Source organism: Rattus rattus, chromosome 2 (genome assembly GCF_011064425.1).
Source record: "Rattus rattus isolate New Zealand chromosome 2, Rrattus_CSIRO_v1, whole genome shotgun sequence".
NCBI classification, from domain to species: Eukaryota; Metazoa; Chordata; class Mammalia; order Rodentia; family Muridae; genus Rattus; species Rattus rattus.
In genome coordinates, this window is record NC_046155.1 from 29,084,278 (window position 1) to 29,112,266 (window position 27,989).

Below are 27,989 nucleotides of genomic sequence, written 5' to 3' on the forward strand. Positions count from 1 at the left end.
CTGTAATGAGTATATTTATACTATCTCATAGGTTATCCAAGAAGCTGTACGGTGGGGTTGGGGATCTAGCTCAGTGGTAGAGCGCTTGCCTAGGAAGTGCAAGGCCCTGGGTTCGGTCCCCAGCTCCGAAAAAAAGAACCAAAAAAAAAAAAAAAGAAGCTGTACGGTATTAGTTTGTTTATAGTGTCAGTTAATGGGGAATTACAAAGAGAAATACATTTTAATTATAGATTGCCTATAATTAACAAAAATGAAAATATTCTCATAGGCCTTAAAAACTAAACATTTCTAAGGGTAGATTATTTTGGAGTCCCTGCCTCTTTTACTTGGTTTCTCATGTTACTCTCCAGATATGTGAACTCCTGTGGGAAAGAATAAAGCTGGCCAGTCTATACCTGGCATGACACTACTTGGTGTTGTATACAGAAAAACCCATGGTCATTAGGGAGCTGTAAAATGTATGGGCTATGGGCTGGAGAGATGGCTCAGTGGTTTAAAAACTCTGGCTGCTCTTCCAGAGGTCATGAGTTCAGTTCCCAGCAACCACATGGTGGCTCACAACCATCTGTAATGGCATCCGATGTCCCTTCTGGTGTGCAGATGCACATGCATATAGAGCACTCATACATAAAATAAGTAAATTTTTTAAAATATTGAAACAGTGGGGGCCAGAGAGATGGCTCATTGGTTAAGAGCACTTGGCTGCTTTGTCAGAGGGCCAGAGTTTGACGTCCAGCACCCCCACAGCTGATGGTTTACACTCTCTCTTAACTCCAATTCCAGGAGACCCATGGCTGTCCTATAGCCTCTGCAGGTACCCATACATGTGCACATAAATAATAAAATCTTTTCAAAAACATTGCAGGTGAATGCTAGAGATTCAAAAACCTTACTGGCTTTTATTAATGCTTTTAAAGCCCAGCTAGACTATTTTGATTGTTTAAAATAAAATAAAATTGAATCCAAGCTGTAGTTCTGAATGGAGGATTTGTGAGTGAGAAGACAACAGTGTTCCTGCCCAGGGCCTTCAGCTCCATGCATATTCCATGGGACACAAAAATAAAACTCTCTCGCTGGCCGTCACTGCATTCTGCTTTTTTTTTTTTTTTTTTTTTTTTTTTTTTTTTTTTTTTTTTTTTTTTGTTTTTTTTTTTTTTTTCCGGAGCTGGGGACCCGAACCCAGGGCCTTGTGCTTGCTAGGCAAGCGCTCTATCTGCATTCTGCTTCTTAACAATGTATTCAGAATGTTTTGTTTTGTAAATTTTGTGTGTACGGGTGTCTTGTCAGCCTCTGTGACTGTGCATGGTGCCCATGGAGGCAGACACATTGGATTCCCCGGAACTAGAGCTACAGATGGTTAGCAGCTGCCGTGTGGACGCTGGGAACCAAACCCAGGTCCTCTGGTAGAAAAGCCAATGCTCTTTCCTGCTGAGCCACCTCTCCAGCCCCTGCAACGATATTCTTAATCAGTGTCTGTCTGACACCAGCCTGTCTATCCAGCAGCAGAAGACAAGTTCCCTTTGTTTGTTTTAATAGGAAAGACTGGAAATGGAAAACCTTGGTTGGTCTGGTCACAGGTCGGGGGAGTGTTTGTTACTTCATGTTCTCTAACCCTCTTTAACCTCCATTATCTTGCAACAGTGTCTCGAAAGCCTTTTGACTATGTTTCTAAAGCTGGAGATGAAGATCAAAATGCAAACAGCCTGAGTAATGTTTGAAGACCATTTATTAGAAAGAAACCAGTGAGACATTGTGGCAGCAGACAGGAAGGGGGTTTAGGGCCCTGTAAAGGGCCGGGGGCAAAGGGCAACAGCCACAGTACTGCTGCAACCTGTGGATAGTTCCAGGCTTAGGTACTTGACAGCAGCGTTTAGAAAGTGGTTATCAACATCCAGATAAGGCAGTAGAGAAACACTGACAAAGGACAAAATGTTCATTGTAATCCTAAGCCTAGTCCATTTTGAAAGATCAACAGTGAAATTTAAACATCAGAGATTCCTTCCCACTCTCAAATATATCAGAACCATTTGCTGGCATTTGTATTTCGAGCGTCTGAAATAAAGTAGGCCAAAATTTCAAAGGCTCGAACAAGGGCTTGATTCTTTAATTTAGCACCAAGGAAAATAAACAGTAGAATTGTCCTTTTATTAAACTTCTCATATTTTGTCCCTTCAGGCCACAATATGTAAGGGCAGGTCCTTGTCCCACTAAGGAAACTAAAGTGACTGACATTTTAAAATAGGTTCTCAGAGTTGATTTAGTGGTACACACCTGTAATTTAAGCACTCAGGAGACTAAAACAAGAGGACCATGAATGATGAATGTGAGGCCAGTTTGGACTATAATAGTCTCAAACCAGCCTGGGCTACATAGTAAGACCCGCTTCAAAAACTAAGGACTTGGGCTGGGTGTCCTGCTGGTGCACACACCTTTCACCTCAGTACTTGGGAAGCAGAGACAGGTGATCTCTGAGTTTGACGCCAGCCTGTCTACATAGTTCAGGAGAACTAAAACCAAACTGTCAAAACAAAACTGAGTCGTCACCACCACCAACAGCATCGACAAAAAGGGCTGGAGAGCAAGGACAGAGTAGGATGTTTGCCCGGTGCACAGGCTGGACTGGATCCCAGCACTGTAGGTAGAAGGGGAGGCTGCTTAGACGGAACCTGAGGAGTTGTTTCCCTTTAAGGTAGGGTGGGAAGCTGTAGCACAGTGATCCCAGCACCTGAGAGAGGCCAAGACAAGAGGATCTTGAATTTAGAACTTCAACCCAGGTATAAAATGTCCTTAAGGGAGCTCCTTTACAGTGCTTTTGAACCCACTGTGCAAAATCCTTCTGTTACTACACCTGTCGATTGGTCTTTCTGTCAAGGGGCTGTCCCCGTGCCCCATCTACTTCCTCAGTGGCAAACTGCCATGGGTATTGTGTCTTACCCCTTAGTTTTCTGTTTACTGTCTTGCTCATCAAGGCAGGCAGTCCATTTGGATCAGAGTGGGAAACTGAGTGGTAGGTCCTAAAACATGGTCCTCCACCTGAGTGGCCTGTGAGAACTTAGGACTTCATTCCATTGTCAGTTGCCAGTGCTGCTCCTAGTACCTAAGTCAGTGAACACAACCATATATCTCAGTCCACGTATGTTTGAAAAAGAGGACGATCCAGATCCAAGTCATGTGTTCCTAAGTGCCAGTAGCTGCGTTTTCATAGCAGACTGGGTAAGTAGAGGGCGCACAGCCTGGCCCCTGTGCCCTGGCTCTTGCTGTAAGGCAGCAGTGAGTGTGCGGCTAGCGGCATCTGTAACGCTCGTAGCTTTCTTTCTGGACTCTATAGACAGCATCTCCCAATACCACATCCCCAGGCTAGAAAGCATCTTTCTCGATTGCAGTGGGCATTGCCTTATGCAAAAGCCTCCAATGAGATATTTAGCTGCCTCGAGTGACATGTAATTTTTTCTTGAGCTTTTCCAGAAAAACATGAAAATGTGATCAACCACTTTGACTAACTGAACAAAGGTTAGATGATTACCAGTTGCTCTCTTAATTGTGCTCTGAGTTTGTTTGTTTCAACATGTCTGACGTTTTGAATTGCACATCCGTGGAAGACAACTAGATAAACACACGGTCAGCCTTAGTATCTGACTCATTAGGCAGAGCCATTAGGACTAAATCATAATTTTCAGAGAAGTCTTAGGAAAAGAGCTTCAAAATACAGAGGCGAGGAGAGGAGAGGAGGAGGCCCTGCTTCATCCCGCCAAGTGCCCTCCTCAGGGAGTAACAGAGGCTTTTTGGATGGTTTCTGGAACTTTCATTTGCAGGAAGGAGTATACGTGGGGCCAGATCTTGTTGGTTTCTGTTCCGGAGAATGTTTCCAACACGCCTTTTTTCCTAAAGATGAAAAACAAAATAGGTTGGTAGACTACACAGGTCTGCGTGTGCCTAATATACTTTTGTAAAGTTCATGTGAGTTTAGATGTCCTGTGTGTTTAGGTCTCTGATCCAGAGGTAAGAAACTTGGCTGAACATTGCAAAATCTAGACTGCAGCTCATGTTTTATCCTGTGGCGTAAAGAATGGGGCTCTTTAAAAGGATGTCAGCTGTCATATTGAGACTGTGCTGTTCATTAAGCCTACGTATACTACCGCCATGCATCATGCCAAAAGTCCAGATGCTCCTCCGTGCAGACACACTTGTCTTCTTGGTAGGTACTCAGCCTCAATCCCCAGGTTGGCAGGTTCAAAGCAGAGCCCATCAGCCACATCACCTTGGCCTTGTTTTCTCCATGGAAGTCTCTAATACTCATTGTCCCACCTTTGACCAAGCTGCCCTTTCCCTCTGCTCCACCTTCCTGACCTGTTTCTTCTGTTAGGGTTCTCCATTTATCCTTGTGGATTGTCTGGCTTGTCACTAAACAGACCAGTGGTTGAATATTTATTTTGTTCCAGTGTTTAGTACGGGAATGGATGAAATGTGGTGCTCAGAATCCCAGGATTTGCTTCTCAAACCACATAGAACCACCTTAAGGTCCTGAACTCCCCTAACCCACACACATTTCTTGGGTGTGCACACTGGCTTGCAAGTCACCCATGGGGCAGATAACGCTTGATTTATTGCTTCCAAAAGCAGGCTGTGATGGCTGTGCAGCCTTTCTCACTGGGCTTTCACTGGGACAGAAGGGTCCTTTTATTGACACCTTCTAACATTTGTGTGGTTAACTTAATAATAGCGACTGCTTTCTAAGTAGATTAGCATGTGCTACAGAGAACATTTGCAAAGGCAGTATTTGCATAGTAGAAGCCCTTTAGCGGCTAAATTCACAGGCAGGTAGAGCTTTCAGGAGAGCAAGCCTTGAACAGGAGAGCCTCTGGGAGACTCTTTAGTGCTAAGCTACGATACCAGGAGTGTGTCATTGCCTAACTGTTCACTCCTCAAGCTGTGCCAAGTGAACGTTGCCAATTGTAATTTCTCTGTGATGAAATGGAACCAGCTACAAAAATTAGTCTTCCAAAGAATAAGAACATCACGTTTCCAAACAGATGAACATTCCATGGCTGGGAAGAGTAGGACAACTGTAAGCGTTTAAATAACAGTACTGGCTATTGTTAGAGGTAGCTTCTTTTTAAGGCTCTCCCCATTTTCCTGTAAGCCTAGAGGTAAGTCTGTGCATGGGATCTTAGGCAGAAAAGCTTGAATTTCTGGCAAGAAGTGGCAGACACCCAAAAAGGAAGACCCCCGTCTTATCCCCACACTCCCCAGCCCCTGATTTCTGTAGCTTTTCTGAACTTGCCACATTTTGACAGAGCTAATCCCTGCAGGCACTTCCTCTCTTCACAGGCCCTTGGTGGTAGTTTTTATCTGGCCAGACACAAAGCATCCTCTGTTTTGTGTCCTGTGGAGCAGTCAGGCTGACCACACTCAGTACACGAGGTTCTAGTGAGCTTTGTTCCCAGAGCCTCTCAGCAGTGCATGACTGGAGCTAATCACCATCAGCCCCATGGCTTTCGCTGGGAAGTTGGAGGTGGGGCGGAATGTCTCTCCTCTGTTCCGTTAACTGAGCTGGTGCTGAGCTAAAATCAGAAGACATTGCAACCTCTGGTGACTGAAGCCAGCACAGGGAATGGACCCGAGAGGGCTGAGTTTTAACTGCAGTGCTTAAACTCCTAGGCCAGCGGGCTGTATTTGGACCCCTCCCCTAAGACCATTTGCTTAAGCCGGTGTGAGGGATGTGAGTGAGTTTTCAAAGCTGTCTGACCACACACATGCTCCTGGGGCTTGGCTGCCATTTGAGAGTCTCTGCTTAAGGGTCCTCTCTTGGCACACTTAGTGGGCACTACTGTACTTAGTGCCCCAGCACATGGCAGAATGTGGGTGGAAGTGGAGCCTCCAAGCCTGGAGATGGACTCGTCCATGTCAACCCTCCCAAGCCCCACGAGTGACAGTGGAACTGGCAGTAGCCCAGCCCCACAGCAGTAAGTATGAGGTTCCCCGACTAGTGGCTGTTCTGTTTCATCTGCGTGATTCTCAGAGCAAAATTTTACTTAATAAAAGGCTTACTCAGTCTTCATGAAAGAGGAAGATACAGCCTTTCTGGCAAATACCAGCAACCATGCAGGAAGGAGGACAAAGTCAGTACACAAAAGCAGGGGACACTAAGAATGAATGGCAAACAGGAAACTGAGGGGACTGAAGCCCTGCCTACTTTCTGGTCTTCTCTTCTTTAGAAATTTCCTTATTGCTTAAGCCACCTGGGATCAGGCCCTCTGGTGGCTTAGTATCCAGCTGTAACGTAGGGAAAATCATACGTTATGTATGGCTGTGTAGGCTGAGGAACTCGAGAACTCACTGGTAATACTGCAGGACCGGCTCCGTCTGGGCTTCATACGCCTTCAGTCTCTTGATCACCGTCTCTGGTTTGTCGTCCTCGCGCTGAATCAGAGGTTCTCCCGTTAGGTCATCGATGCCCTAAGCAGCCAGCAGAGGAATGTCAGCTCAGCAAAACGGTATTCATTTAAGCAGATAGCTTCTGTTGAAGCACCAATCACAACACATGCTGATGTCCCAGTAAACAGGATCCAAGCTAAAGGCAGAGCTTTGGTCATTCACATAATGCTGTATGGTGTGGATTTGGAAGCCTTTGCCTCCACCCCCACCCCCCAGGCCCAGGTCCTCAAGGGTTGGCTCCCAGGGATGGGATACTGGAGGTGGTGGGAATTCCAACTGCAAGCCAGTGTTGTAAATCCTCACTGCCTCTGCCCTTCACTCACTCTGGCACTGAGTAAAAAATAATAAATGCTTTTTTTCTGTGTTAGGTTTCTTACTGCTGTAACTAATACCTGAGAAATACAACTAGGAGGGGAACAACTATTTATTTTGGCATAGTTTCAGAGGGTCCACATCTTGGCTGCTTGGGCTCATGAACCTGGACTTTAGAGCATCATGGTTGGATTGGGGGTGCAGGTGGGTAGGTGGGGTTTTTTCACAGAATGCACAAGCAGCAGAATGGGGAAGGAACTAAGGATCGCGCATAAGCTGCAGACACCCAGTGACACACTTCTTCCAGTTGTGTTCCGCCTCCATCTGGAGACCAAGCAGACCGCACATTGAGCTGTCAGGGGCCCTTTCATATTTCAGCCACAGCAGTTCTGAGTGACTAGCAGTCCTGTTAGAGCAGGAGCACACTTTTACCCTATCAGGAGTCTTGAAAGTATGACAAGTTCACAGAACTGTGTCTGTGAGGGTGGACGCAGCTCACTGTCGTCACTCACCACAGTCTTGGGAGGGTTGAATTCAATGTTGTAAACTCGGCCACTGGCAGGATGAATCCAGCGAGCAGTAAGGCGCTGCTTAATGACCTCAAAGGGCACGTTGAGATTTATCACTGTGTCTATCTGATAAACTCTATCCAGGGCTTCTGCCTGTGGAAGTGTCCTTGGAAATCCTTTAGGTGAGGGGAGTAGGAGAGGGAGGGGACGGGAAGGCGAGAAAGAAAAGGCGTTAGGCAAATGAACCCAAGGAAGGGCAGCAGGCACGTTGATCGGAGCTGTGATGTAACACATTTGCTGTCTACTTGACTGGGCTGCCCAGTGCTCAGATATTTGGTCAAACATTTTGAGAGTGCATGTGATAGTATTTCTGAATAAACAGCACATTGCCCTCCCGTGGCTGGAAAACCTTGGTGAAAGAGTTGGAAGCCTGAGTAGAGGAGAAGCAAGGGAAGACTGTCGGCCTGCCATCTGACCAGAATCTCCATGCTTCCGAGCCAAATTGAACTCAAGACAGGGTCGATGGCCCACCTGTAATCCCAATACACGGGAAGTGGAGACAGGTCCCAGAGTTCAAAGCCTTGGCTAAACATTAATGGAGTTAAGGGCCAGTCTGGGCTACATGAGACTCCAAAAACAAACGAAAGGAGCTCAAGATACGGCTTGGTGACTTAAGGCACTCGCTGCTCTTGCATAGGACCCAGGACCCAACGTGGCAGCTCAAAGCCATCATAACACTAGTTGGAAGGATCTGGTTTGACCTCCTGGCCTCCAAGGGCACTAGGGGCGCACATGGGACACGTACATAACATGCAAGCGCAACTGATAAAAATACATCTCAAGTGAAGCCAGTATGAGTCACGACACTTGGTTCTCTAAAACAACAGCCAAACACAAAGCCAAAAACTACAAAATAACAAAACCAACACAAAGTACCCTCGGTCCAGTGGTTCACAACCACCTGTGACTCCTGCTCCAAGGGATCTGACTGCTGGCTTTCTCCTGCACCCTGCACACATGGTGAGTTCACACAACACAAATTTAAATAAGGCAGGAATGGTGGCACACACCTTGAATCTCAGCACTCGGGAGGTAGAGAGGCAGGCTGATTTCTGAGTTTCAAGCCAGCCAGGTCTACATTAGGAGTTCCAAGCTAACCAGAGCTGCACGGTAAGACCCTATCTTTTAAAAACAGCAAAAACAAAAAGCAAAAAAACAAAAAAGGATGAATCAGAGGACATTTTCGGTTGCACTCAAAACCTCAGGAAGCTGTGCTGAGAATATGACAGCAAAGTACAGGGCAGCATGCAAAGCAGTTCCGGTCTGAACATCCCTAATCCAGACGTCTAGATCCAGTGACGTCACAGAGTGTCCGGTTTGGGGTTTAGGGTGCTAAAGAATGCTCAGCTGGCATGTGGTCTGAGACGTTTGAGAAATGGGATACTCAGCCAGCGCAGCTGAAATAGTTTAAACAGTGTTGTTCAAAAATAGAAACGCAACTAGAATGATTACTGACTCCCCAAGTACACTGGGGAATTTGAAATAATATTCTGATCCCAAATTCTTTACTTTGTAATGTTATGACGAGGGACATTCTGTCGAGAACACTTGGAAACGCTAAAACATTTTTTCAAAGGTGATAAAGGTTAGAATGCATTTGCAATAATTTGTTGGAGCAAAAGCACATCTTGCTAACATGGAGAACTTTGTTCATGACGTAGACCTTATAATGTGATAAAATGACAAGAAGCCTGGACAGAGGGAAAATAGCCTCCAAATGGAAAGTAATGGCAAGAGGTTCAGCCTGTAACTTTTATATAGCCCCAAGTTGGGGAAAAACAAGCATCTACTATAAATTGTGTGAAGTAAGTCATCTGAGAGAAACCATTTTAATATGCTTTATTAGAATTTTAATAGAATATCAATGCACAGAATGCTTTCATGTGCCAGAGTCCGAACATTATGTGTTTTACAGGGACCATTTCTCAAGTGCCTAATAGGCATTAGACAAGTGCTGCTGTTACCCCATTTACGAGTGAGGGAGGAGGCAGAGCAAATGCCCTGCTGTGTGCCCAGTCCAGCAGTGGCAGGGAAATGTGAAGACAAGCTGCCTAACGCAGCACTACACGTGTGCCCAAAGAGTTTGCACTGAAAAAAGCCTAACCGAAATACCTCGCTATTGACCCAGTTCTTCCTACAGTGTCATACTGCTGCTCTTGCAGAGGACCCAGGTTCGGTTCCCGTCACCCATATAGCACCTACGACCACTGGTAACTCCACTTCCAGGAGCTTGGATGTCCTTTCCAGCCTCTAAGGGCATCACACATGTGGTACACATACATAGGTTCAGGAAAAGCACTCTACACAATTTTTTAAAAAATGTTTTATCTTTAGTAACTCAGAACAAAACATCCATTAGGATAAAAGACCTGAATCAAAATGCCCTAGGACAGGAGAAGAAACATTCTTTTCACCATCATTCCAAACATTGAAAACCCAGCTGCAACCCAAGCTGTAGCCAGATCGGCCTTGGTGAGTTGAAGTACATGTTATTGAGCCTGTGCATAAACTCAGTCACTACCACCATGGCCACTTTGTTCATGTGCCCATTGAGCAATGGCAGAGGATATGGAAATATATATATGGCTTATAGGCAATGATCCAGGTACCCAAACAATGGCTGTCAACCCACTGAACGTTCAATAATCTAATAGTTGTTCAGTTCATGAGGCTAGATGTCTCAGCTAGACTTCAGTATATGCCAACTAGGTTCTAATGCCAGTGACGGAATGGACTTGCTAGTGGGAGAGCCAGGGCAAGCAGGCAAAGGAGAGGAAGCTTCCTTCTCCCAAGTGTTTTATATAGGTTGCCTGCAGAAGATATGGCCCAGATTAAGGTGGATCTTTCCACCTTAAACGATCTGGATTAAAAGAGAGTCTTAGCACTTCAAATGAAACAAGGGGAAAAAAAATCCCCTGCAGGTGTACCCAGCTACTTGGGATTTAGTTAATCCTAGATGTCCTCAAGTTGACAACCAAGAACAGCCATCACAAGTCCACCCTTTCTCAACTTTGTCATGTTTAATTTCCAAATGAAAACGACCAGGTCATAATGCCTAAATAATAACTATCCCACACACAATCACTAACGCATTATATATTTAACCAGGTCCATCATACAACTGCAAACACATTAATTTAAAACAGGTGGCAAATGTCCTTTAAGGGACATTCTTTTAGTATCTCAAGACTTTAATATGACAACCAGTGATAATCTCTCGATTGATGGTATATGACAAAAATGGGGGAAAGAAAACAAATATCTGTATAGACACATTCTTAATAAAATATTATGGAAGCATTCGTGTCAGTTATCCTCATTTCTGTAACTGGTCACGTGGCCTTAGGTGGTGTTTATTACTACCTTCCTCTGCTGCCCATTCTATTTCCTCCTCCCTCAGCAGTCTTGGCTCTTTTCCTGGAGGAGTGACCCATACCTCCAGTCCTGATGGGTCTGTGTCCTTTGTCATCCTGCCCAGATTAGATTGTTAGAGTGCCCTTAGCTTTAAACACAGGACATGGGAACACCAAGAGAGCCCTAAAGGATCTCCTGCATTCCAGACCTCATCTTCCTAACCTCTGTTGTGGAGAAGCAATCCAGTTTTCCTGTGGAAATCTGGATCAATCATCTCTCCTAACACATTTCTTTAGCCTGTTGGTTTAAGGGCATCAGAAACCCAAAGTGGCCAGGGGAAGTCTGAGCTTCCAGGTCACTGGAAGGCTTATTGTGTCTCCTGGCAGGAGCACTCCCCCTTCTGGAACCACATCTTCTAGGCCAGGAAAACTTAAGATCATGAGAACGGGAAGCAAAAACTTTCCTAGTGGGTCACCAGGGATGATAGTGGGCCTCTTCCCTTTTCTACCTCTTGATTCCTGGGCCTGTGGATCCTGGCATGGGAGAAACCATACCACATATTGGACACTGATTCAAAGCATATACTGCCTCTGGAGAACCCTGTCCAGCCATCCAGGCTGCTGCCACCTAATTGGCATTGTTGTGTATTCAAAAGGCCATTCCATCTTTCTATCCTCCTAGTTGCTTCAGGATGGCAGGAAACATGGATTCCATGGTCATGGGCCCACTGTTGCACTTCTCTGGCTGTGAAGTGAGGTCCTTGATCAGAAAATATATTGCCTGGAATACCATGATGGTGGATACGGGATTCTATCAGTCCTTGGATAGTAGTTTTGGTAGAAGCATTACATGCAGGAAAGGCAAATCCATAACCAGAATAAGTATCTACTCCACTAAGAACAAAACATTGTCCTTTCCATGGAGGAAGTGATCCAGTGTAGTCAACCTGCCACCAGGTAGCTGGCTGGTCACCCCTGGGAATGGTGCCATATCTGGGGCTCAGTGTCGGCCTCTGCTGTTGGCAGACCTGGCATGCAGCTGTAGCCAGATCACCCTTGGTAAGTGGAAGTCCATGTTGTTGAGACCAAGCATAACCCCCATCTCTGCCACCAGGGCCACTTTGTTCATGTGCCCATTGAACAATGACAGGGATGTCCGGGGAAAGAGGCTGACTGTCCACAGAACTGGTCATCCTACCCACTTGATTATTGAACTCCTCCTCAGCTGAAGTCATCTTTCGATGAGCATTACACAGGACACAATATCTTCACATCCTTCATCCATTTGCAGAGATCTATCCATCTTCTTCCCCAGATGTCTTTCTCACCAATTTTCCAATCATACTTTTTCACAACTCCCTGACCATCCAGCCAATCTACTGGTGACAGCCCATGAATCAACGAGCAATCACTCATTTAGCTACACCCTCCAAACAAAATGTACAGCCATGTGTACTGCCCTAAGTTCTGCCCACTGTGAAGGTTTCCCTTCACCAGTTTTAGGGTTGTCCCAGAAAGGGTTGTAATGCTGCAGCTGTCCACTTCTGGGTGTGTAATGTGTCCAGTTCTGCCTCTATAATGTGCAGAACCAGGTCCCAGTCTTTTCTTCCTTAGTCAACCAATCACAGGGCACACCCCATGAAGCAACAGGTGCATGTTTAGCATTTGGGCAACTTCTTCACTTGATTATGCCTTCAAGACCTGCTTGGGCCAGATGTCATATGAAAAGCACTTTCATTTGATAATGGATTGCTGCTGTGCACGTCCTACTTTATGACCTGGTGAGTCAGATAACACCCAACTCATGATGGGCAGCTCAGGTCACATGGAACTTGGTGGCCTACTGGCAAATGTCCAGTTCTCACTAAGGCACAAATAGGCCAAAAGCGCTTGCACACTCTCTCTCCCTCTCCCCTGCCCGCCACCGTCAAAGGGAGAATAGTTGTCTGAGATGATGGTAGAGCCTTGCTCCAAAATCTAAAATCTCTTCTGTGATTCACCTATTGGGCCTTCCAAAGCTCCAAACAGCATCCCTATCTGCCACCAACACCTCAAGCACCATCAGGTCCAAGTGGTAGGGCAGCCTACACAGCAGCCTAGTCCTGTTGAAGAACCTTCTCCTGTTCTAGGCCCCACTCAAAATTAGCAGCTTTCTGGGTCACTTGGTAAATGGGCCTGAGAAACGGACCCAAGTGAGAAGTGTACGATCTCCAAAATCCAAATAGGCCCCTAAACATTGTGCTTCTCTCTTGGTGGTGGGAAAGGCCAGGTATAACTCAAACTCCACCTTGGAATATCTCTGCATGCCCCACACCACTGGACTCCTGAGGATTTCACTGAAGTGGAAGGCCTTTGAATTTCAGTTGGATTTATTTCCCTTCCTCTGATGTGCACACATATTACCAACAAGTCCAAAGCGGCTTATTGCAGGGTATGTGATCACACTGTGAACACTGAAATTGTTATTCACTGGGGTGGGGGTGTTTCTAGCTGTCGTGTGGCTCAGCTCTTAGCACACATCTTTAGTCTTTCTGGCTGGAATACACACACACCCTTAATACCCAAAAATGAAGGCAAGGTTAGTTTGTAGAAGGAAGCACCCATGTTTAAAAATGATGTCTGATTGAGTGGGAGGAAAAGTAATGAATCAGAGAAAGATTTGACAGAATGAGTCAGAGATAGGATAGGTCAGAGGTTGTGGGGAAGAAAGGGAAGCTGTGTAAGAGAGCAGTGCAGAGAGAAAGAGAAAAAAGGGGCAGTTTTACCTGGAGAGTTTTACAGAGACAGGTTTAGGAGAAAGCAAGCTGGACACAGGTGAAGACAGAACAAGCCAGAGAATGAGGAACCAGAAGATTAGATTGCCAAAATTAGTATGAGGCCAAGCAGAGCAATTCAGAAGAAGCCCAGAGAAGCCAGATTGAATCAGTCAGTGTGGAGAGGAGTTCTGAGGCAGATCAGCTGAGTTGAACCAGCCAGCCAGAGATCAGAAAAGACAAGAGAGGGGTGAGATTATTCAACAGTAAGCCTCTGAGGCTGAAAACATTCTAGGCTTACATTAGACTGTACAAAGGCTAAATGCTGGGGTTGGGGATTTGGCTCAGTGGTAGGCGCTTGCCTAGGAAGCGCAAGGCCCTGGGTTCGATCCCCAGCTCAAAAAAAAAAAAAAAAAAAAAAAAAAAAGGCTAAATGCTACCAGAACTGGGACTAGGTTAGCAGACAGAGGCAGTAAGCCCTCGGACATGACCATTAACAGGCAAATAAGAGTGGTTGCTACCTCCTACTCACTTGGTCTAATCAGCATACTGTTGTAAACCGGTAGTGACGTTCTGTGGACGGGACATACAATCAAGATCCTTCCAAACTAAGTTAGGACCCATGGCTGGAGAGTTAACCTGTCCAGAAGGTAAAACTATAAAGATAAACGACTGGCCTTGCAAATGACAGCAGATTTCTTCTGCTGGTCCTTGAGAATGGGTGTAAAGAAAACATCACATCTGCTAGATCAAGAGCTGCATACCATGTACCAAGAAATGTCTTACTCTGTCTACTGGATGGTTTTTGTGTCAACTTACTCAAGCTAGATTCATCAGAGAAGGAGCCACAGGCGAGGAAATGCCTTCTTGAGGTCCAGCTGTAGGGGCATTTCCTTAATTAGTGATCAGTGGTGGAGGGCCCAGCCCGAGGTGAGTGGTGCCACCCCGGGAGGTGGTACTGGTTCTATAGCAAAGGCTGAACAAGCCAAGGGACGAAGGTGAGTAAACAGCACCCCTCCATGGCCTGTGCATCAGCTCTGGCCTCCAGGTTCCTGATGTGCTTGAGTTCCGGGTCCCGACTGCCTTTGGTGATGTACATTGATATGGAATAAATGTAAGCTGAATAAACCCTTTCCTATCCAACTTGCTTTTGGGTCCTGGTGTTTCCTGGAAGCAACAGAAATCCTGAGGCAGTCTGCTTAAGTAAGGATACCATATCTGGCACCTCGGGTGCAGTTGGAGTCACTACTTGATCTGGTTTTTAATAGCTGCCATTCTCCATAATCCACCTGTCTTCTGCACTGGCCAGATAGGAGAGTTAAAGGGACATGTAATGAGAGCCACCACCCCTGCATCTTTCTAGTCCTTGGTGGTGGCACTGATTTCTGCAGTCCCTCCAGGGATGTGTTACTGTTTTGGACTCACTGTTTTCCCTGGTAGTTGTAACTCTTAAGGCTTCCGTTTACCCTTTCCAACCATTGTACTCCTCAGTCCACAGGTGGGAACAAGGGTCTGCAAACAGGCTCACGTCTGGAAACGGTTCATGGTCCAAGACTCCCTTTTGCCATCATCCAATGTAGCCTTTCTTAGTGGTTTGAGAATTTTTCCAGTTATACAGCTCAAACAGAAATGCAGTAGATGTCTTATCTATTTCATGCCTGTAAACCCTGTGATTGATTTGCCAGCACCGAAGGTCCATATGAGTCATGCCACCATAAAAATCACTTTGCCTGAGCTGATCATCCCAGGTCAGGCCTTCATGGACATTGCTTTGTCTGTGCTGCCCATCACAATAACTACGATCACTTTGATTTTGGCCACTCAGTGCTGCTGCCTGACTCCTCTTACTTTGGGTCCCAGTTAAACCTGTTGCATTTAATCCATACAACTCAGTAGGCATCTCCATCCCTAAGGCCTGGCACAGGGAAAAGGGGTGACAGCAAAGTGCTTTAAATGTGCTGGTGCCCCTCTCACCATTTTGCATCTCTCAGGATTAGTGAAGGGCCTATCTTCTGGCCCTTCCCGATATGAAGGAATAGGTTTTACCCAGCGTACCCACCCTAGCATTCTAATTTTCCTGAGCCTTGAAATCTACTCTTCGACACTGGGCCAAAGGCACCTCTAACTTCCTTTTAGTAAGTTATTTTTTGAGAAATGCTTCAGCCAACCATTCAAATAAATGTTGACATCGTTTTCAATTGTGCAAGCTTCCATATTTAAACCGAGAATCTCTCACTCAGCGGGCCCAAGTCAACAAACTCAGCCTGTTTCAGTTTTATGTTCCTTTTACCATTATCCCACGCCCTTAAAATCCATTCCCACATATATTCCCCAGCCGTGTGCGTGACTGAATTAGCAAGTTCACTGAGCAGTTTAGTAGTGTGGTGTACCTCCTGCCAGACTACACTTTATCTCCAGGAGCCTGCTTAGCCTTAAGTCTTGTTCTAGGTCTACATCTATATTGTAGGTCTAACTCAGCTGCGTGGGTTTTGGTTAATTCCAGATATAGTCAAGTTGGCATGCAAGAATAGCCATCACAGTATGTGTCCCTCTCTGTGTATGTGCCACAGTTTAGCTAATAAGTGTCATTTCCACAAAGCTTATGTGTTGAAGTCTTGGTCTCCAGTTGGCGGATCCAGTCATTGAGAGATGGCTCTGACTCCATTCGTGATTAATCTCTAGGTGCAGTCAATGTGAGAGGTAGGACCTGCTTGCAAGTCACTGGGGGCGTGCCTTTGAAGGGTATACGGTCCCTAGCTGCTGCTTGTCTCATCAGAGTTTCCTGAACACCATGAAGAGAGCAGCCTCGACTCAGTCACACTCTCAACAAGGCCCAGAGACAGCGGGCTACGTGCCACATAGACTGAAAACTCTGTAGCCAAGGACCCAGATAAATCATCCCACTTTCCAGTTGTCTCTCTGAAGTATTTGTCACACCGGCAAAAGAACCTGACTAACATAATATAGAAAGAAAAACAATATTAGATATTACTTGGTAGGGAGAACAAAACATCTAATAATGAGTGGAAGTGTGTGTGTGTGTGTGTGTGTGTGTGTATGTTTTCATTTCTGTAGAGAATGCTTCTTTGAATTAAAGAGAGGCCATTAAAAGTAGTGCTGTAGAAGGGTGTGATCATTATACACACCCTTATACATTTTCACCCGCTTTAGTTTTTCTAAAGGAAAAGGCATTGTTCCAGTACAACAAAGAAGAAATAAAAAACAAATATTCCACATTCCACGTCCTTCCCCGGGTGCCTGCCTTTGGCCCAGTCCCCAGATATGCTCCACTGATGGCCATGGGCTGGTCTCTTGGAAAGTATGCCACTTCCCTGTGCTGGGCAGCGTCTTTACTCAACCTTCAAGCACCTCGTTCCTTCAGCTAAACAGGCCCACACAGGCTGCCTACCACTGGGAATGCCTCTGAATCCCAGCATCTCAGAGAAGCAAGGCTTCATTTAACCCGAGAATAAGTGTTGACCCATGTATCCATCTTTTCTATGAGAAAAGGAAGCAAGCAGCTACCTGCTCTATCACAGGCTTGGGTATAGTTTAATTGGTAGTGTGCCTGCCTAGCATGCAGGCGGCCCCAAGGAATCAGGACACCACATAAACAAGCTTGTCCCCAACCCCTTCCTGTCATCCCAGCTCCTGGCAGGCAGAGACCAGAAGATCCAAAGCAGTTCCTCCTTAGCTCTACTGCAAATTGAGGCCAGTATGGGATGTGTAATACCTTCTCTCAAAAATGAAATAAGTTGACCAGTTAACTGATTAAATTTTAAAGATAGACTCACAAGTGACTGACTGTCCGTCGTGCCAGCTGCTCATTCTCCTGCCAGCACTCATTACGTCAGCTGCAGAGATGCTCAGGGCAGTGCACTTACCGTCCAACAGCCAGCTACACTGGGTAAGGTTTTTCAGCTCATGGAGGGCCAGCCGAGTCATGACATCATCCGGGATGAGCTTTCCTTGGTCAATGAAAGTCTTGGCCAACACACCGATTTCTACAACAGGGAGAAAATCCAGTAAGTGTGTTTACTGTGTCCTGTTCCAGATCTCAGGAGTTAGTTATCTATAGGATGCTTCTGGGCCTCAGGTCCATGGGAAAGTGTGTTATCAACAGCTCTTTTTGCTACAAGCATAGGTTATGATGGATGTGTAATACCAGCAGGTAGGAGAAGGAAGATGAGTTCAAAGCCAGCTCTGGGTACATAAATGGGTTTGAGGCCAGTTTGTGCTACAGAGGACCCTGCCTTAAAACAAGCAAACCAAAGAGAAGCAAAGACAGGAGGATTACCCCACATTCAACACCCACGTGGTCTGCAAGGCCCAGGCAATCCAGAGCTAAAGAATGAGCTCTTATCACAAAAGAACAACAAAACCAAAATGGGAGTGGTGTGGTGGTGCAGTCAGAAGGCCACCGCAGGAGGATTTCTGCAAGTTTGAGGCCAACCTTAAATTCTAGGCAGCCAGAGATACACAGAAAGACATGTCTCAAAAAAACGAAAACATCAAAAGCCCTAAGAGGCAGGAAAAGGTAAGGGAGTAAGTTTAGCTGAGTTTTAAAAGTGCTTGCTTAGCATGAGTGAAGCCTTGGTTAGCTCTCCAGCACAGACTGACCACAGTGAGTGAACAGCCTGTAATCCCAGCATCAGGTTAGTGGAAGCGGGAGTATCAGAAGTTCAAGATCAGCCTCAGCTAAACAGAGAGCCTATGGCCCACCCAGACTACAAGAGACCCTGTCTCAATTTTTACAAAAGTAAGGCTACTTCTCATCATGTAGTGTATATGACAATATAAACGAATGTTTGCGTGTTTCATTTTCCTATAGCTTCTAAAAACTTTTGGTAGGAAAAAACTACAGAAGGGCTTGCAAGGGTGATAGCTTAGTCCGTAAGCACTTTCCTTGGAAGCGTGGGGACCTCAGTTCAGTCCCCAGAATCCACAGAAAGCAGGAGCTGCTGTGGTGGCATGAACATGTCTACGGCAGAAGCAGGTGGATCCCTGGATTTGCTGGTCACAGAGCCTACCTCACTTGGCAGATCTCACTCCAGGCCAGTGAGAGGCCCCACCCCAAAGAACAAGTGGACAATAGCTACACTCTGAATTTTAACCAGGAATTTATCAGTACTGTACCACCTGCCTTTTGACAAGCTACCGTCAAGTTTTCAAAACAATGCCCAGGAAAGGACCTGTTTTCTGAGGGTGTTCTCCAAACTCATTAAAGTAACTCTCTTTGGGGGAGGCAGGTTGTGGATCTGCTATTCAGAGCACTTTGCTGCTACTTCAGAGTTCCTGAGTTCTGTTCCCAGCACCCGTACTGAGTGGCTTAAAAACACCTGTAACTCCAGCTCCAGGGGATTCAACGCCCTTTTCCGGTCTCCAAGGGAATTGCATTTACATGTGCATACACACACACACACACACACACACACACACACACACACACATGAAATTTTAGAGTAACTAAATAAAATAGCCTTTGGACAATTCCATGTGCATGACACAGCTCTCATATGTCTCTTGACTACTTTTTTTTTTTTTAAATAGGTGTATGGTTGTTTTTTCTGCATGTATGTCTGGGTGCTGAATGCATATCTGGTTCCCAAAAAAAGCCAAAGGAGAGCCTTAGATCCCCTGGAACTGGAGTTATAGATAGTTATGAGCTGCCATGTGGTGCTGGGAATCAAACCTGGTCCTCTGGTAGAGCAGCAGTTCTCTTACTAGCTGAGCCATCTCTCCTGGCCCATGAATATTACTTTAAATCTCACCTACCCCTACATAGTTGTTATAATACTTCACGGTATTGAGTATTTCATGAGAATTACATTTAAAAAAAAAAACCACAAAAAATCTCCCCTGGGCCATCGTTCCTCCCTCCCACTACTATATGCCCTCTCCCCTCAGGATGATGCAGCTTAGAAGGTTTCTTCTTCCAGACCTATCTGTCCCCATCTACCTCCTCGCTGTGCTTCAGGACAGGATTTCAGCCCAGTTCCACAGGTCTGCCAGTGGCATAATGCTTGCCTAGCATGCACATGGTCCACACGGTCCACACGGTCCACACGGTCCACACGGTCCACACGGTCCACACGGTCCACACGGTCCACATGGTGTGTCTTCATCTTACCTCTTCCCTTCCGTACTCGCCCCTTCCCTCCAGGACACTCACACACCATGGCCCTCCTAACCTCTGCACAATTCCCTTGCTCCTTCTTTAGTTAGATAATCTGATTCATAACTATGTGATTTGTCCAGAATAAACAAATCGAAAGATACAGATGTGTTGGGTGGCCAGACGTTCATGAGCCAAAACTCATTATAAAATCTGATGCCCAGAGAAACAATGTTGAGAGACAGGAAAACCTTTGAGAGGTTTGGGTCCTAACTCCATCCTTGTAAAGAGATTTATGATGTCGGATGAGTTCTAAGTGACTACTTATTGTGGTTTCTCTCTCCTTCATGCACCCATTTGCCTGCAAGGTATAACATAGCACAAACCCAGGTACAGCCTGAGACTGTGGGACTTCCAATCCCAATAACTATGTGCTACATAAACTTCGTTTTTTTATATATGAATTATTCAGTGTCTAGTCTTTGATTATAGCAATGAAAACAGACATTATTTTTAAAGGACTCTCTTTTAGCATTTCCATTGCTGTGAAGAGACACTAAGGCAATTCTTATAAAGGACATTTAATTGGGGCTGGCTTACAGGTTCAGAGGTTCAGTCCATTATCATCAAGGCAGGAAGCATGACAGTACCCAGACAGGCATGGGGCTAGAGGAGCTAAAAGTTCTACATCTTGTTCTGAAAGCCAACAGGAAAAGACTGTCTCCCATGTGGCTAGAAGGAGAGTCTCAAAGCCCACCCCCACGTGACATACTTCCTCCAACAAAGCCACACCTAGGAAGGTCACACCTCCTAATAATGCCACTCCCTGGGGCAAGCATATTCAAACCACCACAGACTCTTATGGTAAGACATCCTCCCTTTCCTTGGTAACCAGAAGTTCTTAAGGCTTCCATATACCGCAAGCTCCCCTCTCTGTCTCTGTCCCCCCCATCCCTCTTCTGAAGCCACAAGTCTGCATTCTGCTATGGACTGAGCTACTTCAGTCCGAAGTCCATATACTGAAACTCTAACCTAACCCTAATGTCTCACTATATTCAGATTGTATTTCCTTTGAGAATGTAATTAATGTCCAATGGGGTCATAGGGTGGGGTCTCAATCTGACAGAAACTGTAAACTCCGAGGAGACAGTGGGAGTGCCGAGCACAGAAGAAAGGCCACCGGGGAGAAAGTGAGAGGGTGGCTGGTTACCTGCCGGAAAGGCAAGCCTCACTAGGAACCAGCTCCCCCACAGGCTTCATCTTGGACTTCTAGACTCTAAAAACAACTCTGCTATGTCAGCCATCCAGTCGGTATGTTGTTATGACAGCCACTGTGACCACACACACATCCACGTGCCTGCCTGACCCAGACCCCTACCCTCACTGTGAGCACCTTCAGTGGAATCTCTACTCTGTGTCCACCTAAAGGACCCACAGACACTGGGTGGGTGGATGGATATGTGGTCAGACAGACGGGTGAGGATTCTCTGAGTTCTAGCTGTGGTGTTTTATTAAATGATCTACAAAGGGGGGCCGTGTGTTGTGGGGGATGACGGAGAACAAAGAACAACGACATATGCATAAAAAAAACAAAGGAAACACATTGTTTTCTACACTAAAAATGAAAAAAAACCTAACAATTTATCAGAAGCTTACTTTTTGTGGCAGTAGTCATAAACCAATCTTTTGGAGTTTTTTTGTTTGTTTGTTTGTTTGTTTGTTTAAGATTGCTCTGAATTATTTAGATACAAAATAATGGAAAAAGAGAAACTAATTCAAACATCATTACATAATGAACACATTTTAACATAATCACATACTATAATAAAAAGTAATGAAGTACTAATACTACAACATGAGGGAACCCTTAAAAACCTAAACTGGGAACAGTGGCATTCATCCCAAGTTTCAGTCACCCAGGAGGCCGAGGTAAGAGGGTCACCTGAGCCCAGTTCACATCTGCCTGGGCTACATAGTGAGACACTCTGCAAACAGCAGACACAGCTCAAGGTCAAAGACGCTTACCATTGAACCATACAACCTTACTGGACCCACATGATAGAGAGAGACAATCCACCCACCCCCAAGTTTCCTCTGACCTCCACATAGATAGTGTGGCACACATGAATGTACATATACACGCACATACACATACTTGGAGGCAAGAGGCCACACCTCAAATCTCTCCTCCCCAGCCTTCCCCAACAGCCTAAGAACATGCTACAAATAAATAAATATTACTATGTTAAGTGAAAAAAGCCGGGGTTGGGGATTTAGCTCAGTGGTAGAGCGCTTGCCTAGCAAACACAAGGCCCTGGGTTTGTTCCCCAGCTCAAAAAAAAAAAAAAAAAAAAAAAAGCCAGGAGAAACCCACAGCCAATGATTTTCATTCCTGCGACATGTCCAGAATGTGGGAATTGAGACATACAGCAGGTATTGCCAGAGGCTTGGGTGGGGCGGGTGGGGATGGGAGTGTCTCATAGGTATGAGGGTTTTTTTGTGGGTAATAAAAATGTTCTAAAATCAGTTGTGGTAACAGTTACCCAACTCTGTGACATACTAAGTGCACTGGATCTTACATACACTTTAGATGTTGAAGGTACACGAATCATCTCAACAAGGCAACGCTGGGAGAGATGAAGGGCACTCCCAGACAGCATACACACTGTGAGTGGCCTGTGCTACCACTTCCAGAAAACTCGAAGGCAGTGCTTCCCGGCCTTCCTAGTGCTATGACCCCTGAATGCAGTTCCTCATATCCTGGTGACCTCAACCATAAAATTATTTTGTGGTCACTTCATTACTGTAGTTTTGCTACTGTTATGAACCGTAATGTAAATATCTGTGTTTCCTGATGGTCTTAGGTGACCCCTGTGAAAGGGGTCATTCAACCTCCAGGGGGTTTTGACCCACACAGGTTGAGAACCATCATACTAAGGGAAGACAGAGTAGCATCTAGTCATGTGTGCATGAAATAACTAACTTACTTTCTTTTTTTTTTTTCTTTCTTTCTTTTGGTTTTTTAAGATGAGGTCTCTGTGTAGTCTTGGTTGTCCTGGATCTTGCTCTGTAGACCAGGCTGGCCTCAAACTTATTAAGATCCAACTGCCTTTGCCCCCACACCCCCTAAGCGCTAGAATTAAAGTCATGTGCCACCACTGCCTGGCATGTGCATGAAATGTTTCACAAGGCTCTCATGGCTAAATATTCGTTTTGATTCTTTTTTAATTCCAAGCCAAGCAAACGTATTGACTATTACAAATTAACTTTATTAAAATAACCTCTTCTACCTCAATCTGAGGTAGTTCTCCACACCTAGTCTCTTGGGTCTACACAATGATACTTGGCCATATGGACACCTGGGGGCCCAAGACTATCTACTGAGTTAGGCTCTCCCTCCGAACAGAGGATAGCGAAGGAGATTTAAATGGCCGGCCCTCTGCTCTGGCATTACAGATAAAGCACCCACCAATGAGCAGACCAGACTCTGCTGCTTACACTCTCAGCTTACTATGTCTGCCTTAGATGAAGTGTCACCGTCCCCCTTAGCAACACCGTTTAATCAGTACGCTTAAATATCCATAAAATAATAAGGTAGGGTTTCTTGCAAATATGTTTTGAAATAACTTTTTTTTTTTAGAAAAAAAATCTACTCAAAATTACATCATGAACCTCAGTTTGGGAAGTCCTGAACTGTGGAAAAATATATATAATTGACTCTCGGGGCCTGGGTTTCCACCCCAGTACCTCAGAAAATGCGGCTTATTTCCATTTTGGTTGTTGTGTATATGATTTGACTCTCACCCTTGTCTAGGCCCATACTAATGGTTCTGTATCATGGCCACTTCAGGATATGTGCTGCCTGGGTGAGTACAGAAAAGCTGCTTATCACTAAGGGAATTCTTCGACCTCTGAGAACTCGGTTTTCTCATGAGAGGACTGGGAGGATTACGGTAACTATGTAAGTCTCAGACTGTAGCTGTCTGACCGCTCTGTCCTGGTTAGTAATCTAAGGTGCCCAGGTCTGCTACTGTCAACAGGGCAACTGGCGTTTCCAGAGTCGTTATCTCTTCTGAGATGAATGTTTTTCTCACATAGACTTCCTGTCTTAGCGAATACTATTCACATCTGGCATTTTCAAAGTAGGTAACTGACATGATCACTGCTGGAAGGAACGGATCCTATCACCATGGCCACCAAACGCATTCTACATTGTGTAGTCAGGGTTATAAAAAGCACTTTTATGAACTGATTGGCAGTTCCTGGAAATTCCGCCCCTGGAATTTACTCCAAGGAAAATAAGCAAAGCTACCACCAGCTCTTCAGATGCACAGCGCTCTTTATTACAGCAAAGAATGGGTGAGAACAGAAATCCAGTAAATCGGGCTCTGAGGAGCCAGCTCCGGGGTACAGTGCCTGATGAGCATGCACAAAGCTTGAGATTCGGGTTCTGGCCCTGAAGGAGATGTAACAGTCGACAACCGGCAAAGTCTAAATTCACTGTGCAGTCTGGGTGACATTGAATCTGATTTGATACATAAGCATGCTCACAGCACACGAGCAATAAGGCTAATACGGCACACGAGCAATAAGGCTAATAACAGCAGCTCAACCGACTGCACACGGCGCCACAGAGGGGAAGGAGAGAGCACCAGAGGGCTAGTGACCGCCTCTCCTGGTGAGGCGTTTATGCAGGATGTCAGCTCCCCTTCTGTACTCTCCAGGCTTTCCTTCCTTCCTTTCCCATCTGTTCATTCATTTGTTCATTCATTCCTTCGTCTCGTCTTGCCTTGTGACAGCATCAGAAAACACGAAGCACATTTTCGGATTTTGTTTTCAGTAGTGTTTTTTTTTTTTTTTTCCAGATTATATCTTCTTTTTTTGATTCTGTGGAAAATATCCAGTCCATTCACAAATATTTATTGAGAATATATTCTCAATATATAGAGAGAATATAGACTATATTCTTAATATAAATTTGCAAAGGACCTACACAGGATCTGTCAGATACCACTTAATAAGACTATGTAATAAGCCACAACATCTGTGGGAAGAGTCTCATGACCCATCCCAAGCTTTGGTTTTTGTGCTTACTAAGGGATTGTTCCTACAAGTGACCCTGACATCCCAGGACCTGCCCGTTCTGGATTTCAAGTGTCAGCTAGATGAGCGAGGCTCGGTGGAAATCATCCCAAGGGGCCTGGCTGGGTCTTCTCTCTGAGATCTGTAACTTTTCCCAGCTGAGCAAAGACTCAGCTGCCTGTGTGTACCTTGAACTTTGACCTGCAAAGACTTCCCTGGTGAACTTTAGTTCTAGCAGGGCCTGGCGGATCCAGATCCGTAGTTCCGACACTGATGAAACTGAGGCAGGAAGATTGCTACAAACTTAAGACTAGCCAGAGCAACTGTGTGAGACCCTGCTAACACAAAAACCTACTGAGTGGGCAGCTGAACAACTCTGTATGTTTTCTCTCCTCCGTCTTCTAGTGGCTTTCTGTGTTACAGAGTTGCAGGTAGTGGTCAGCTTGATGCTTAACAGGTGCTAAAGTGAAGCAAGAAGCATGGTTTCTTCGTTTTTCAAAACTTTATTTAGATGCCCTTTCATTTACTCTCTTCAAATGTTTTCCTGTCAATGAGCATTCTTCGCCACCCCGAGTCAGGCCAGCTCCGAGTCGGTAGGCAGGTCATCCCTAAAGACTTCTGTACTTTGGATGGCAGCAAACGAACCCGGGCAGTCTTCAGGACTTGGGACTGTTTGCAGTAACTAACACTGCAATCTGTTGCCCTGAGAACATTTAGCAAGAGTCAAACAACCTTTCGATAAAGTTTAATTAACTGCGACCTTTATTATTTCTTACAGTCAACACTAGAAGAGAATAAAAACATACTCCAGGGGCACAGAAGATCCAGCTGAAGAGACTGGAAACACTGGGTTAACCACTCCCCCCTCATTTGAATGTTTTTTAAACAAACAAACAAAAACCAAAGCAACACCCTTTCCTAGATATTAGCTATACACCCACCAGGAGGGAGTGGACAGGTAAATACATCCTGGTAGATCCAGCAGACACACGGTAAACAGTACAGTGGACATCGTCTCCATATGGGATGACCGGCTGAATGCCGAGTGTGAAAACACGGATGTAGAGTAAATATATGGTAACTTGATACACTGAGGTTGTATGAATGAGCTTTACACAAAGACATTTCCAGAAGGAAATACATTGTTTCGCTCTGAGGAACCAGGCTGAGGTAGGACTAAGAGAAAATTTTGTTTTTTACTTTTTTGTCTTTCCTTCTCTCCCCAGCTCGCTAGCGCTTTCTCTCTCTCTCTCTCTCTTTCTCTCTCTCTCTCTCTCTCTCTCTCTCTCTCTCTCTCTCTCTCTCTCTCTCCTTGAACAGGTATTATTTCTGTGTAAATAAGCTTCAAATGAATTTCAAAATAGGCACTAGTTTGTAATTGAAGGTTAACACTGTTGTGGAGAAACACATCTGGTGTAAGCTTTTTAAAAATAGTTTACAGCTGTTAGTTGACTGGTGCCTGTAATCCCAGCACTTACTAGGGAGGCTGAGACAGGAGGATGTCAAATTTAAGTTAAAGTTAGCCTTGGCAACATCAAATGACACTGTCTCATAAAATAAATTAAAAAAAAAAAACCGCTTTTCTTAAAAGTAGAACTTACCACAAACCCACCCATTGTAAAGTGTAGTTTGTTGACTAGATTTTTGTGCTGAGTTAGAAGAATTTGGCAGGAGAAACACAGCAATCGTTTATGTAACTGCTACAAGGATAACTTTAATGCCTAAGAAATGTCTGGGAACATCAAAACCTAAGCCAACCTTGTGACTGCAATGAAAATAAGTAATACTTGACCTTGCAGAGAGAAAGGTCAGAATTACAAGATCCCACGGAGCTTACCAAGGGCGGGAGGGGGGAAAAGCTAACATGGGCAGAGCCAAAGCGTGCCTTCTGTGTACAAGGACACGTGGAGAGGCAGGCACAGCTACCCCCCCCCGTACCCCCCCACCGGATGGACCCCACAGCAGCTGCCAGCCGGGTCGAAGGAGCTTCTCAAAACAAAGCCAAGGGCTTTCCTTCAGTCTTTGAACTTCCTAGTCCCTCCCCCGACACACACAACCCCTCGCAATCTACCCGAAGCTGCCCACGGAGGCCAGAGGATTCGGGGCGCAGCGGCTCTTTCCCCAGGCGAAGTCGGGGAGCACTGTACCCGCGTCGCAGTACCCTCGACCCCGGCCCGCAAAGCCCCGCTGGGACGATCGCACGCCGCCAGCCCTCGGTCTCGGCTCCCACCTGTGCCCTGCAGCATGTTCTGGCGGAGCAGGTCCCCGCTGGAGAGGTGCTTCAGCTCGAAGTGTTTGGTGATGCGTGACGACACGGTGCCCTTGCCGGAGCCTGGGGCCCCCATGATCACCGCGCGCAGCAGCCGCCCCGATGCCCCCATGGTGGCAAGCGGTGGCCGGAGCTGCGCAGACGCTGAACTGCGGCCTGGCCTGGGCGCTCAAAGGCTCTGAGGCCCTGGCCCGCTGGCAACTGCAAGCGGGCGGTGGCCAGGGCGCCCGGCTCTCCCGGAAGTGAGCGACGGCCACCGGGGCCGCCCCGCCAGCTGCTGCACCGCCCCTCCGCGCCCCTGCACCCCACTCCCTTGGGCTCCACCCCGCGCTTCTTGGCATTCCCGGACCCTCGTGCCCTGTGCTGCCTGGTCCCAGCCTGCAGGCTGCGCCCGTCTGCATTCTCCCCAGTAGACAACCTCTAAGCACCCCCTTCTACTTCTAGTCTCTCGCTGGCATCTTTGGGTGGCTGGATTTCATTTTTTTCTCTGTGTTCATCTTTTTCACCCTTAGTCTTTTCTAAGAGCCAGATTCTGTCCTGCTCAGACCCCAAAAAAGGAAGCAGGGTGGCCCATGTTGTATTCCCTCTGTTCCCCCTGGTTCATCAGATGTCCCCCCACCTTTTCACACCAATCCTCCCTTGACCTTTTTTCCGCCCCATTTCCTTTTCCTCCAGGGGTGACCTTGAACCGTCCTCATTGAAGTTTTTATCAAATGAAGTATGTGTCCCTGGAAATACACTTTCAGAACCAAAAGTATCTTCCACTGTTACTTTGTTACTTCCGCAGGGGTCAAAGGTCTAGCGCCTTCAGAAATGCATTCATTGCAGAAGAGTCACCCAGTGCCTATTGTGTGCCACTGTTCTTAGAGGCCTCTGAGAATGCTATGCTGAACAAACCCGAGTTTCTGCTGCTGGTGGTTTGTTTTCTTGCTTGCTTGTTTGTCCAGTGGTGGAAGCAAACGAGTAAGGTCTTTTGAAACAGCACTGTGAATAAAAACAACAAACCAGCAGGTAGTGGTAACATAAGCCTTTAATCCCAGCTAGGGGTGGGCAGGTCTCTGGATTCCTGGCCAGCCTGGTCTACAGAGTGAGTTTCAGGAC

At 45.9% G+C, this 27,989-nt stretch overlaps 1 protein-coding gene across 1 annotated transcript; it reads right to left on the bottom strand.

The window, feature by feature from the left end:
- Positions 1-1,708: 1,708 nt before the first annotated feature.
- Ak3 (adenylate kinase 3) lies at positions 1,709-27,636 on the bottom strand. The gene is made up of 5 exons (XM_032891773.1): positions 26,850-27,636; positions 17,307-17,426; positions 7,260-7,432; positions 6,338-6,456; positions 1,709-3,882 (listed from the first exon to the last, which is right to left on the bottom strand). Exons 1-5 carry the CDS (start codon positions 26,998-27,000, stop codon positions 3,762-3,764), a joined length of 684 nt encoding a protein of 227 aa, XP_032747664.1. The 5' UTR covers positions 27,001-27,636; the 3' UTR covers positions 1,709-3,761.
- Positions 27,637-27,989: the final 353 nt, after the last annotated feature.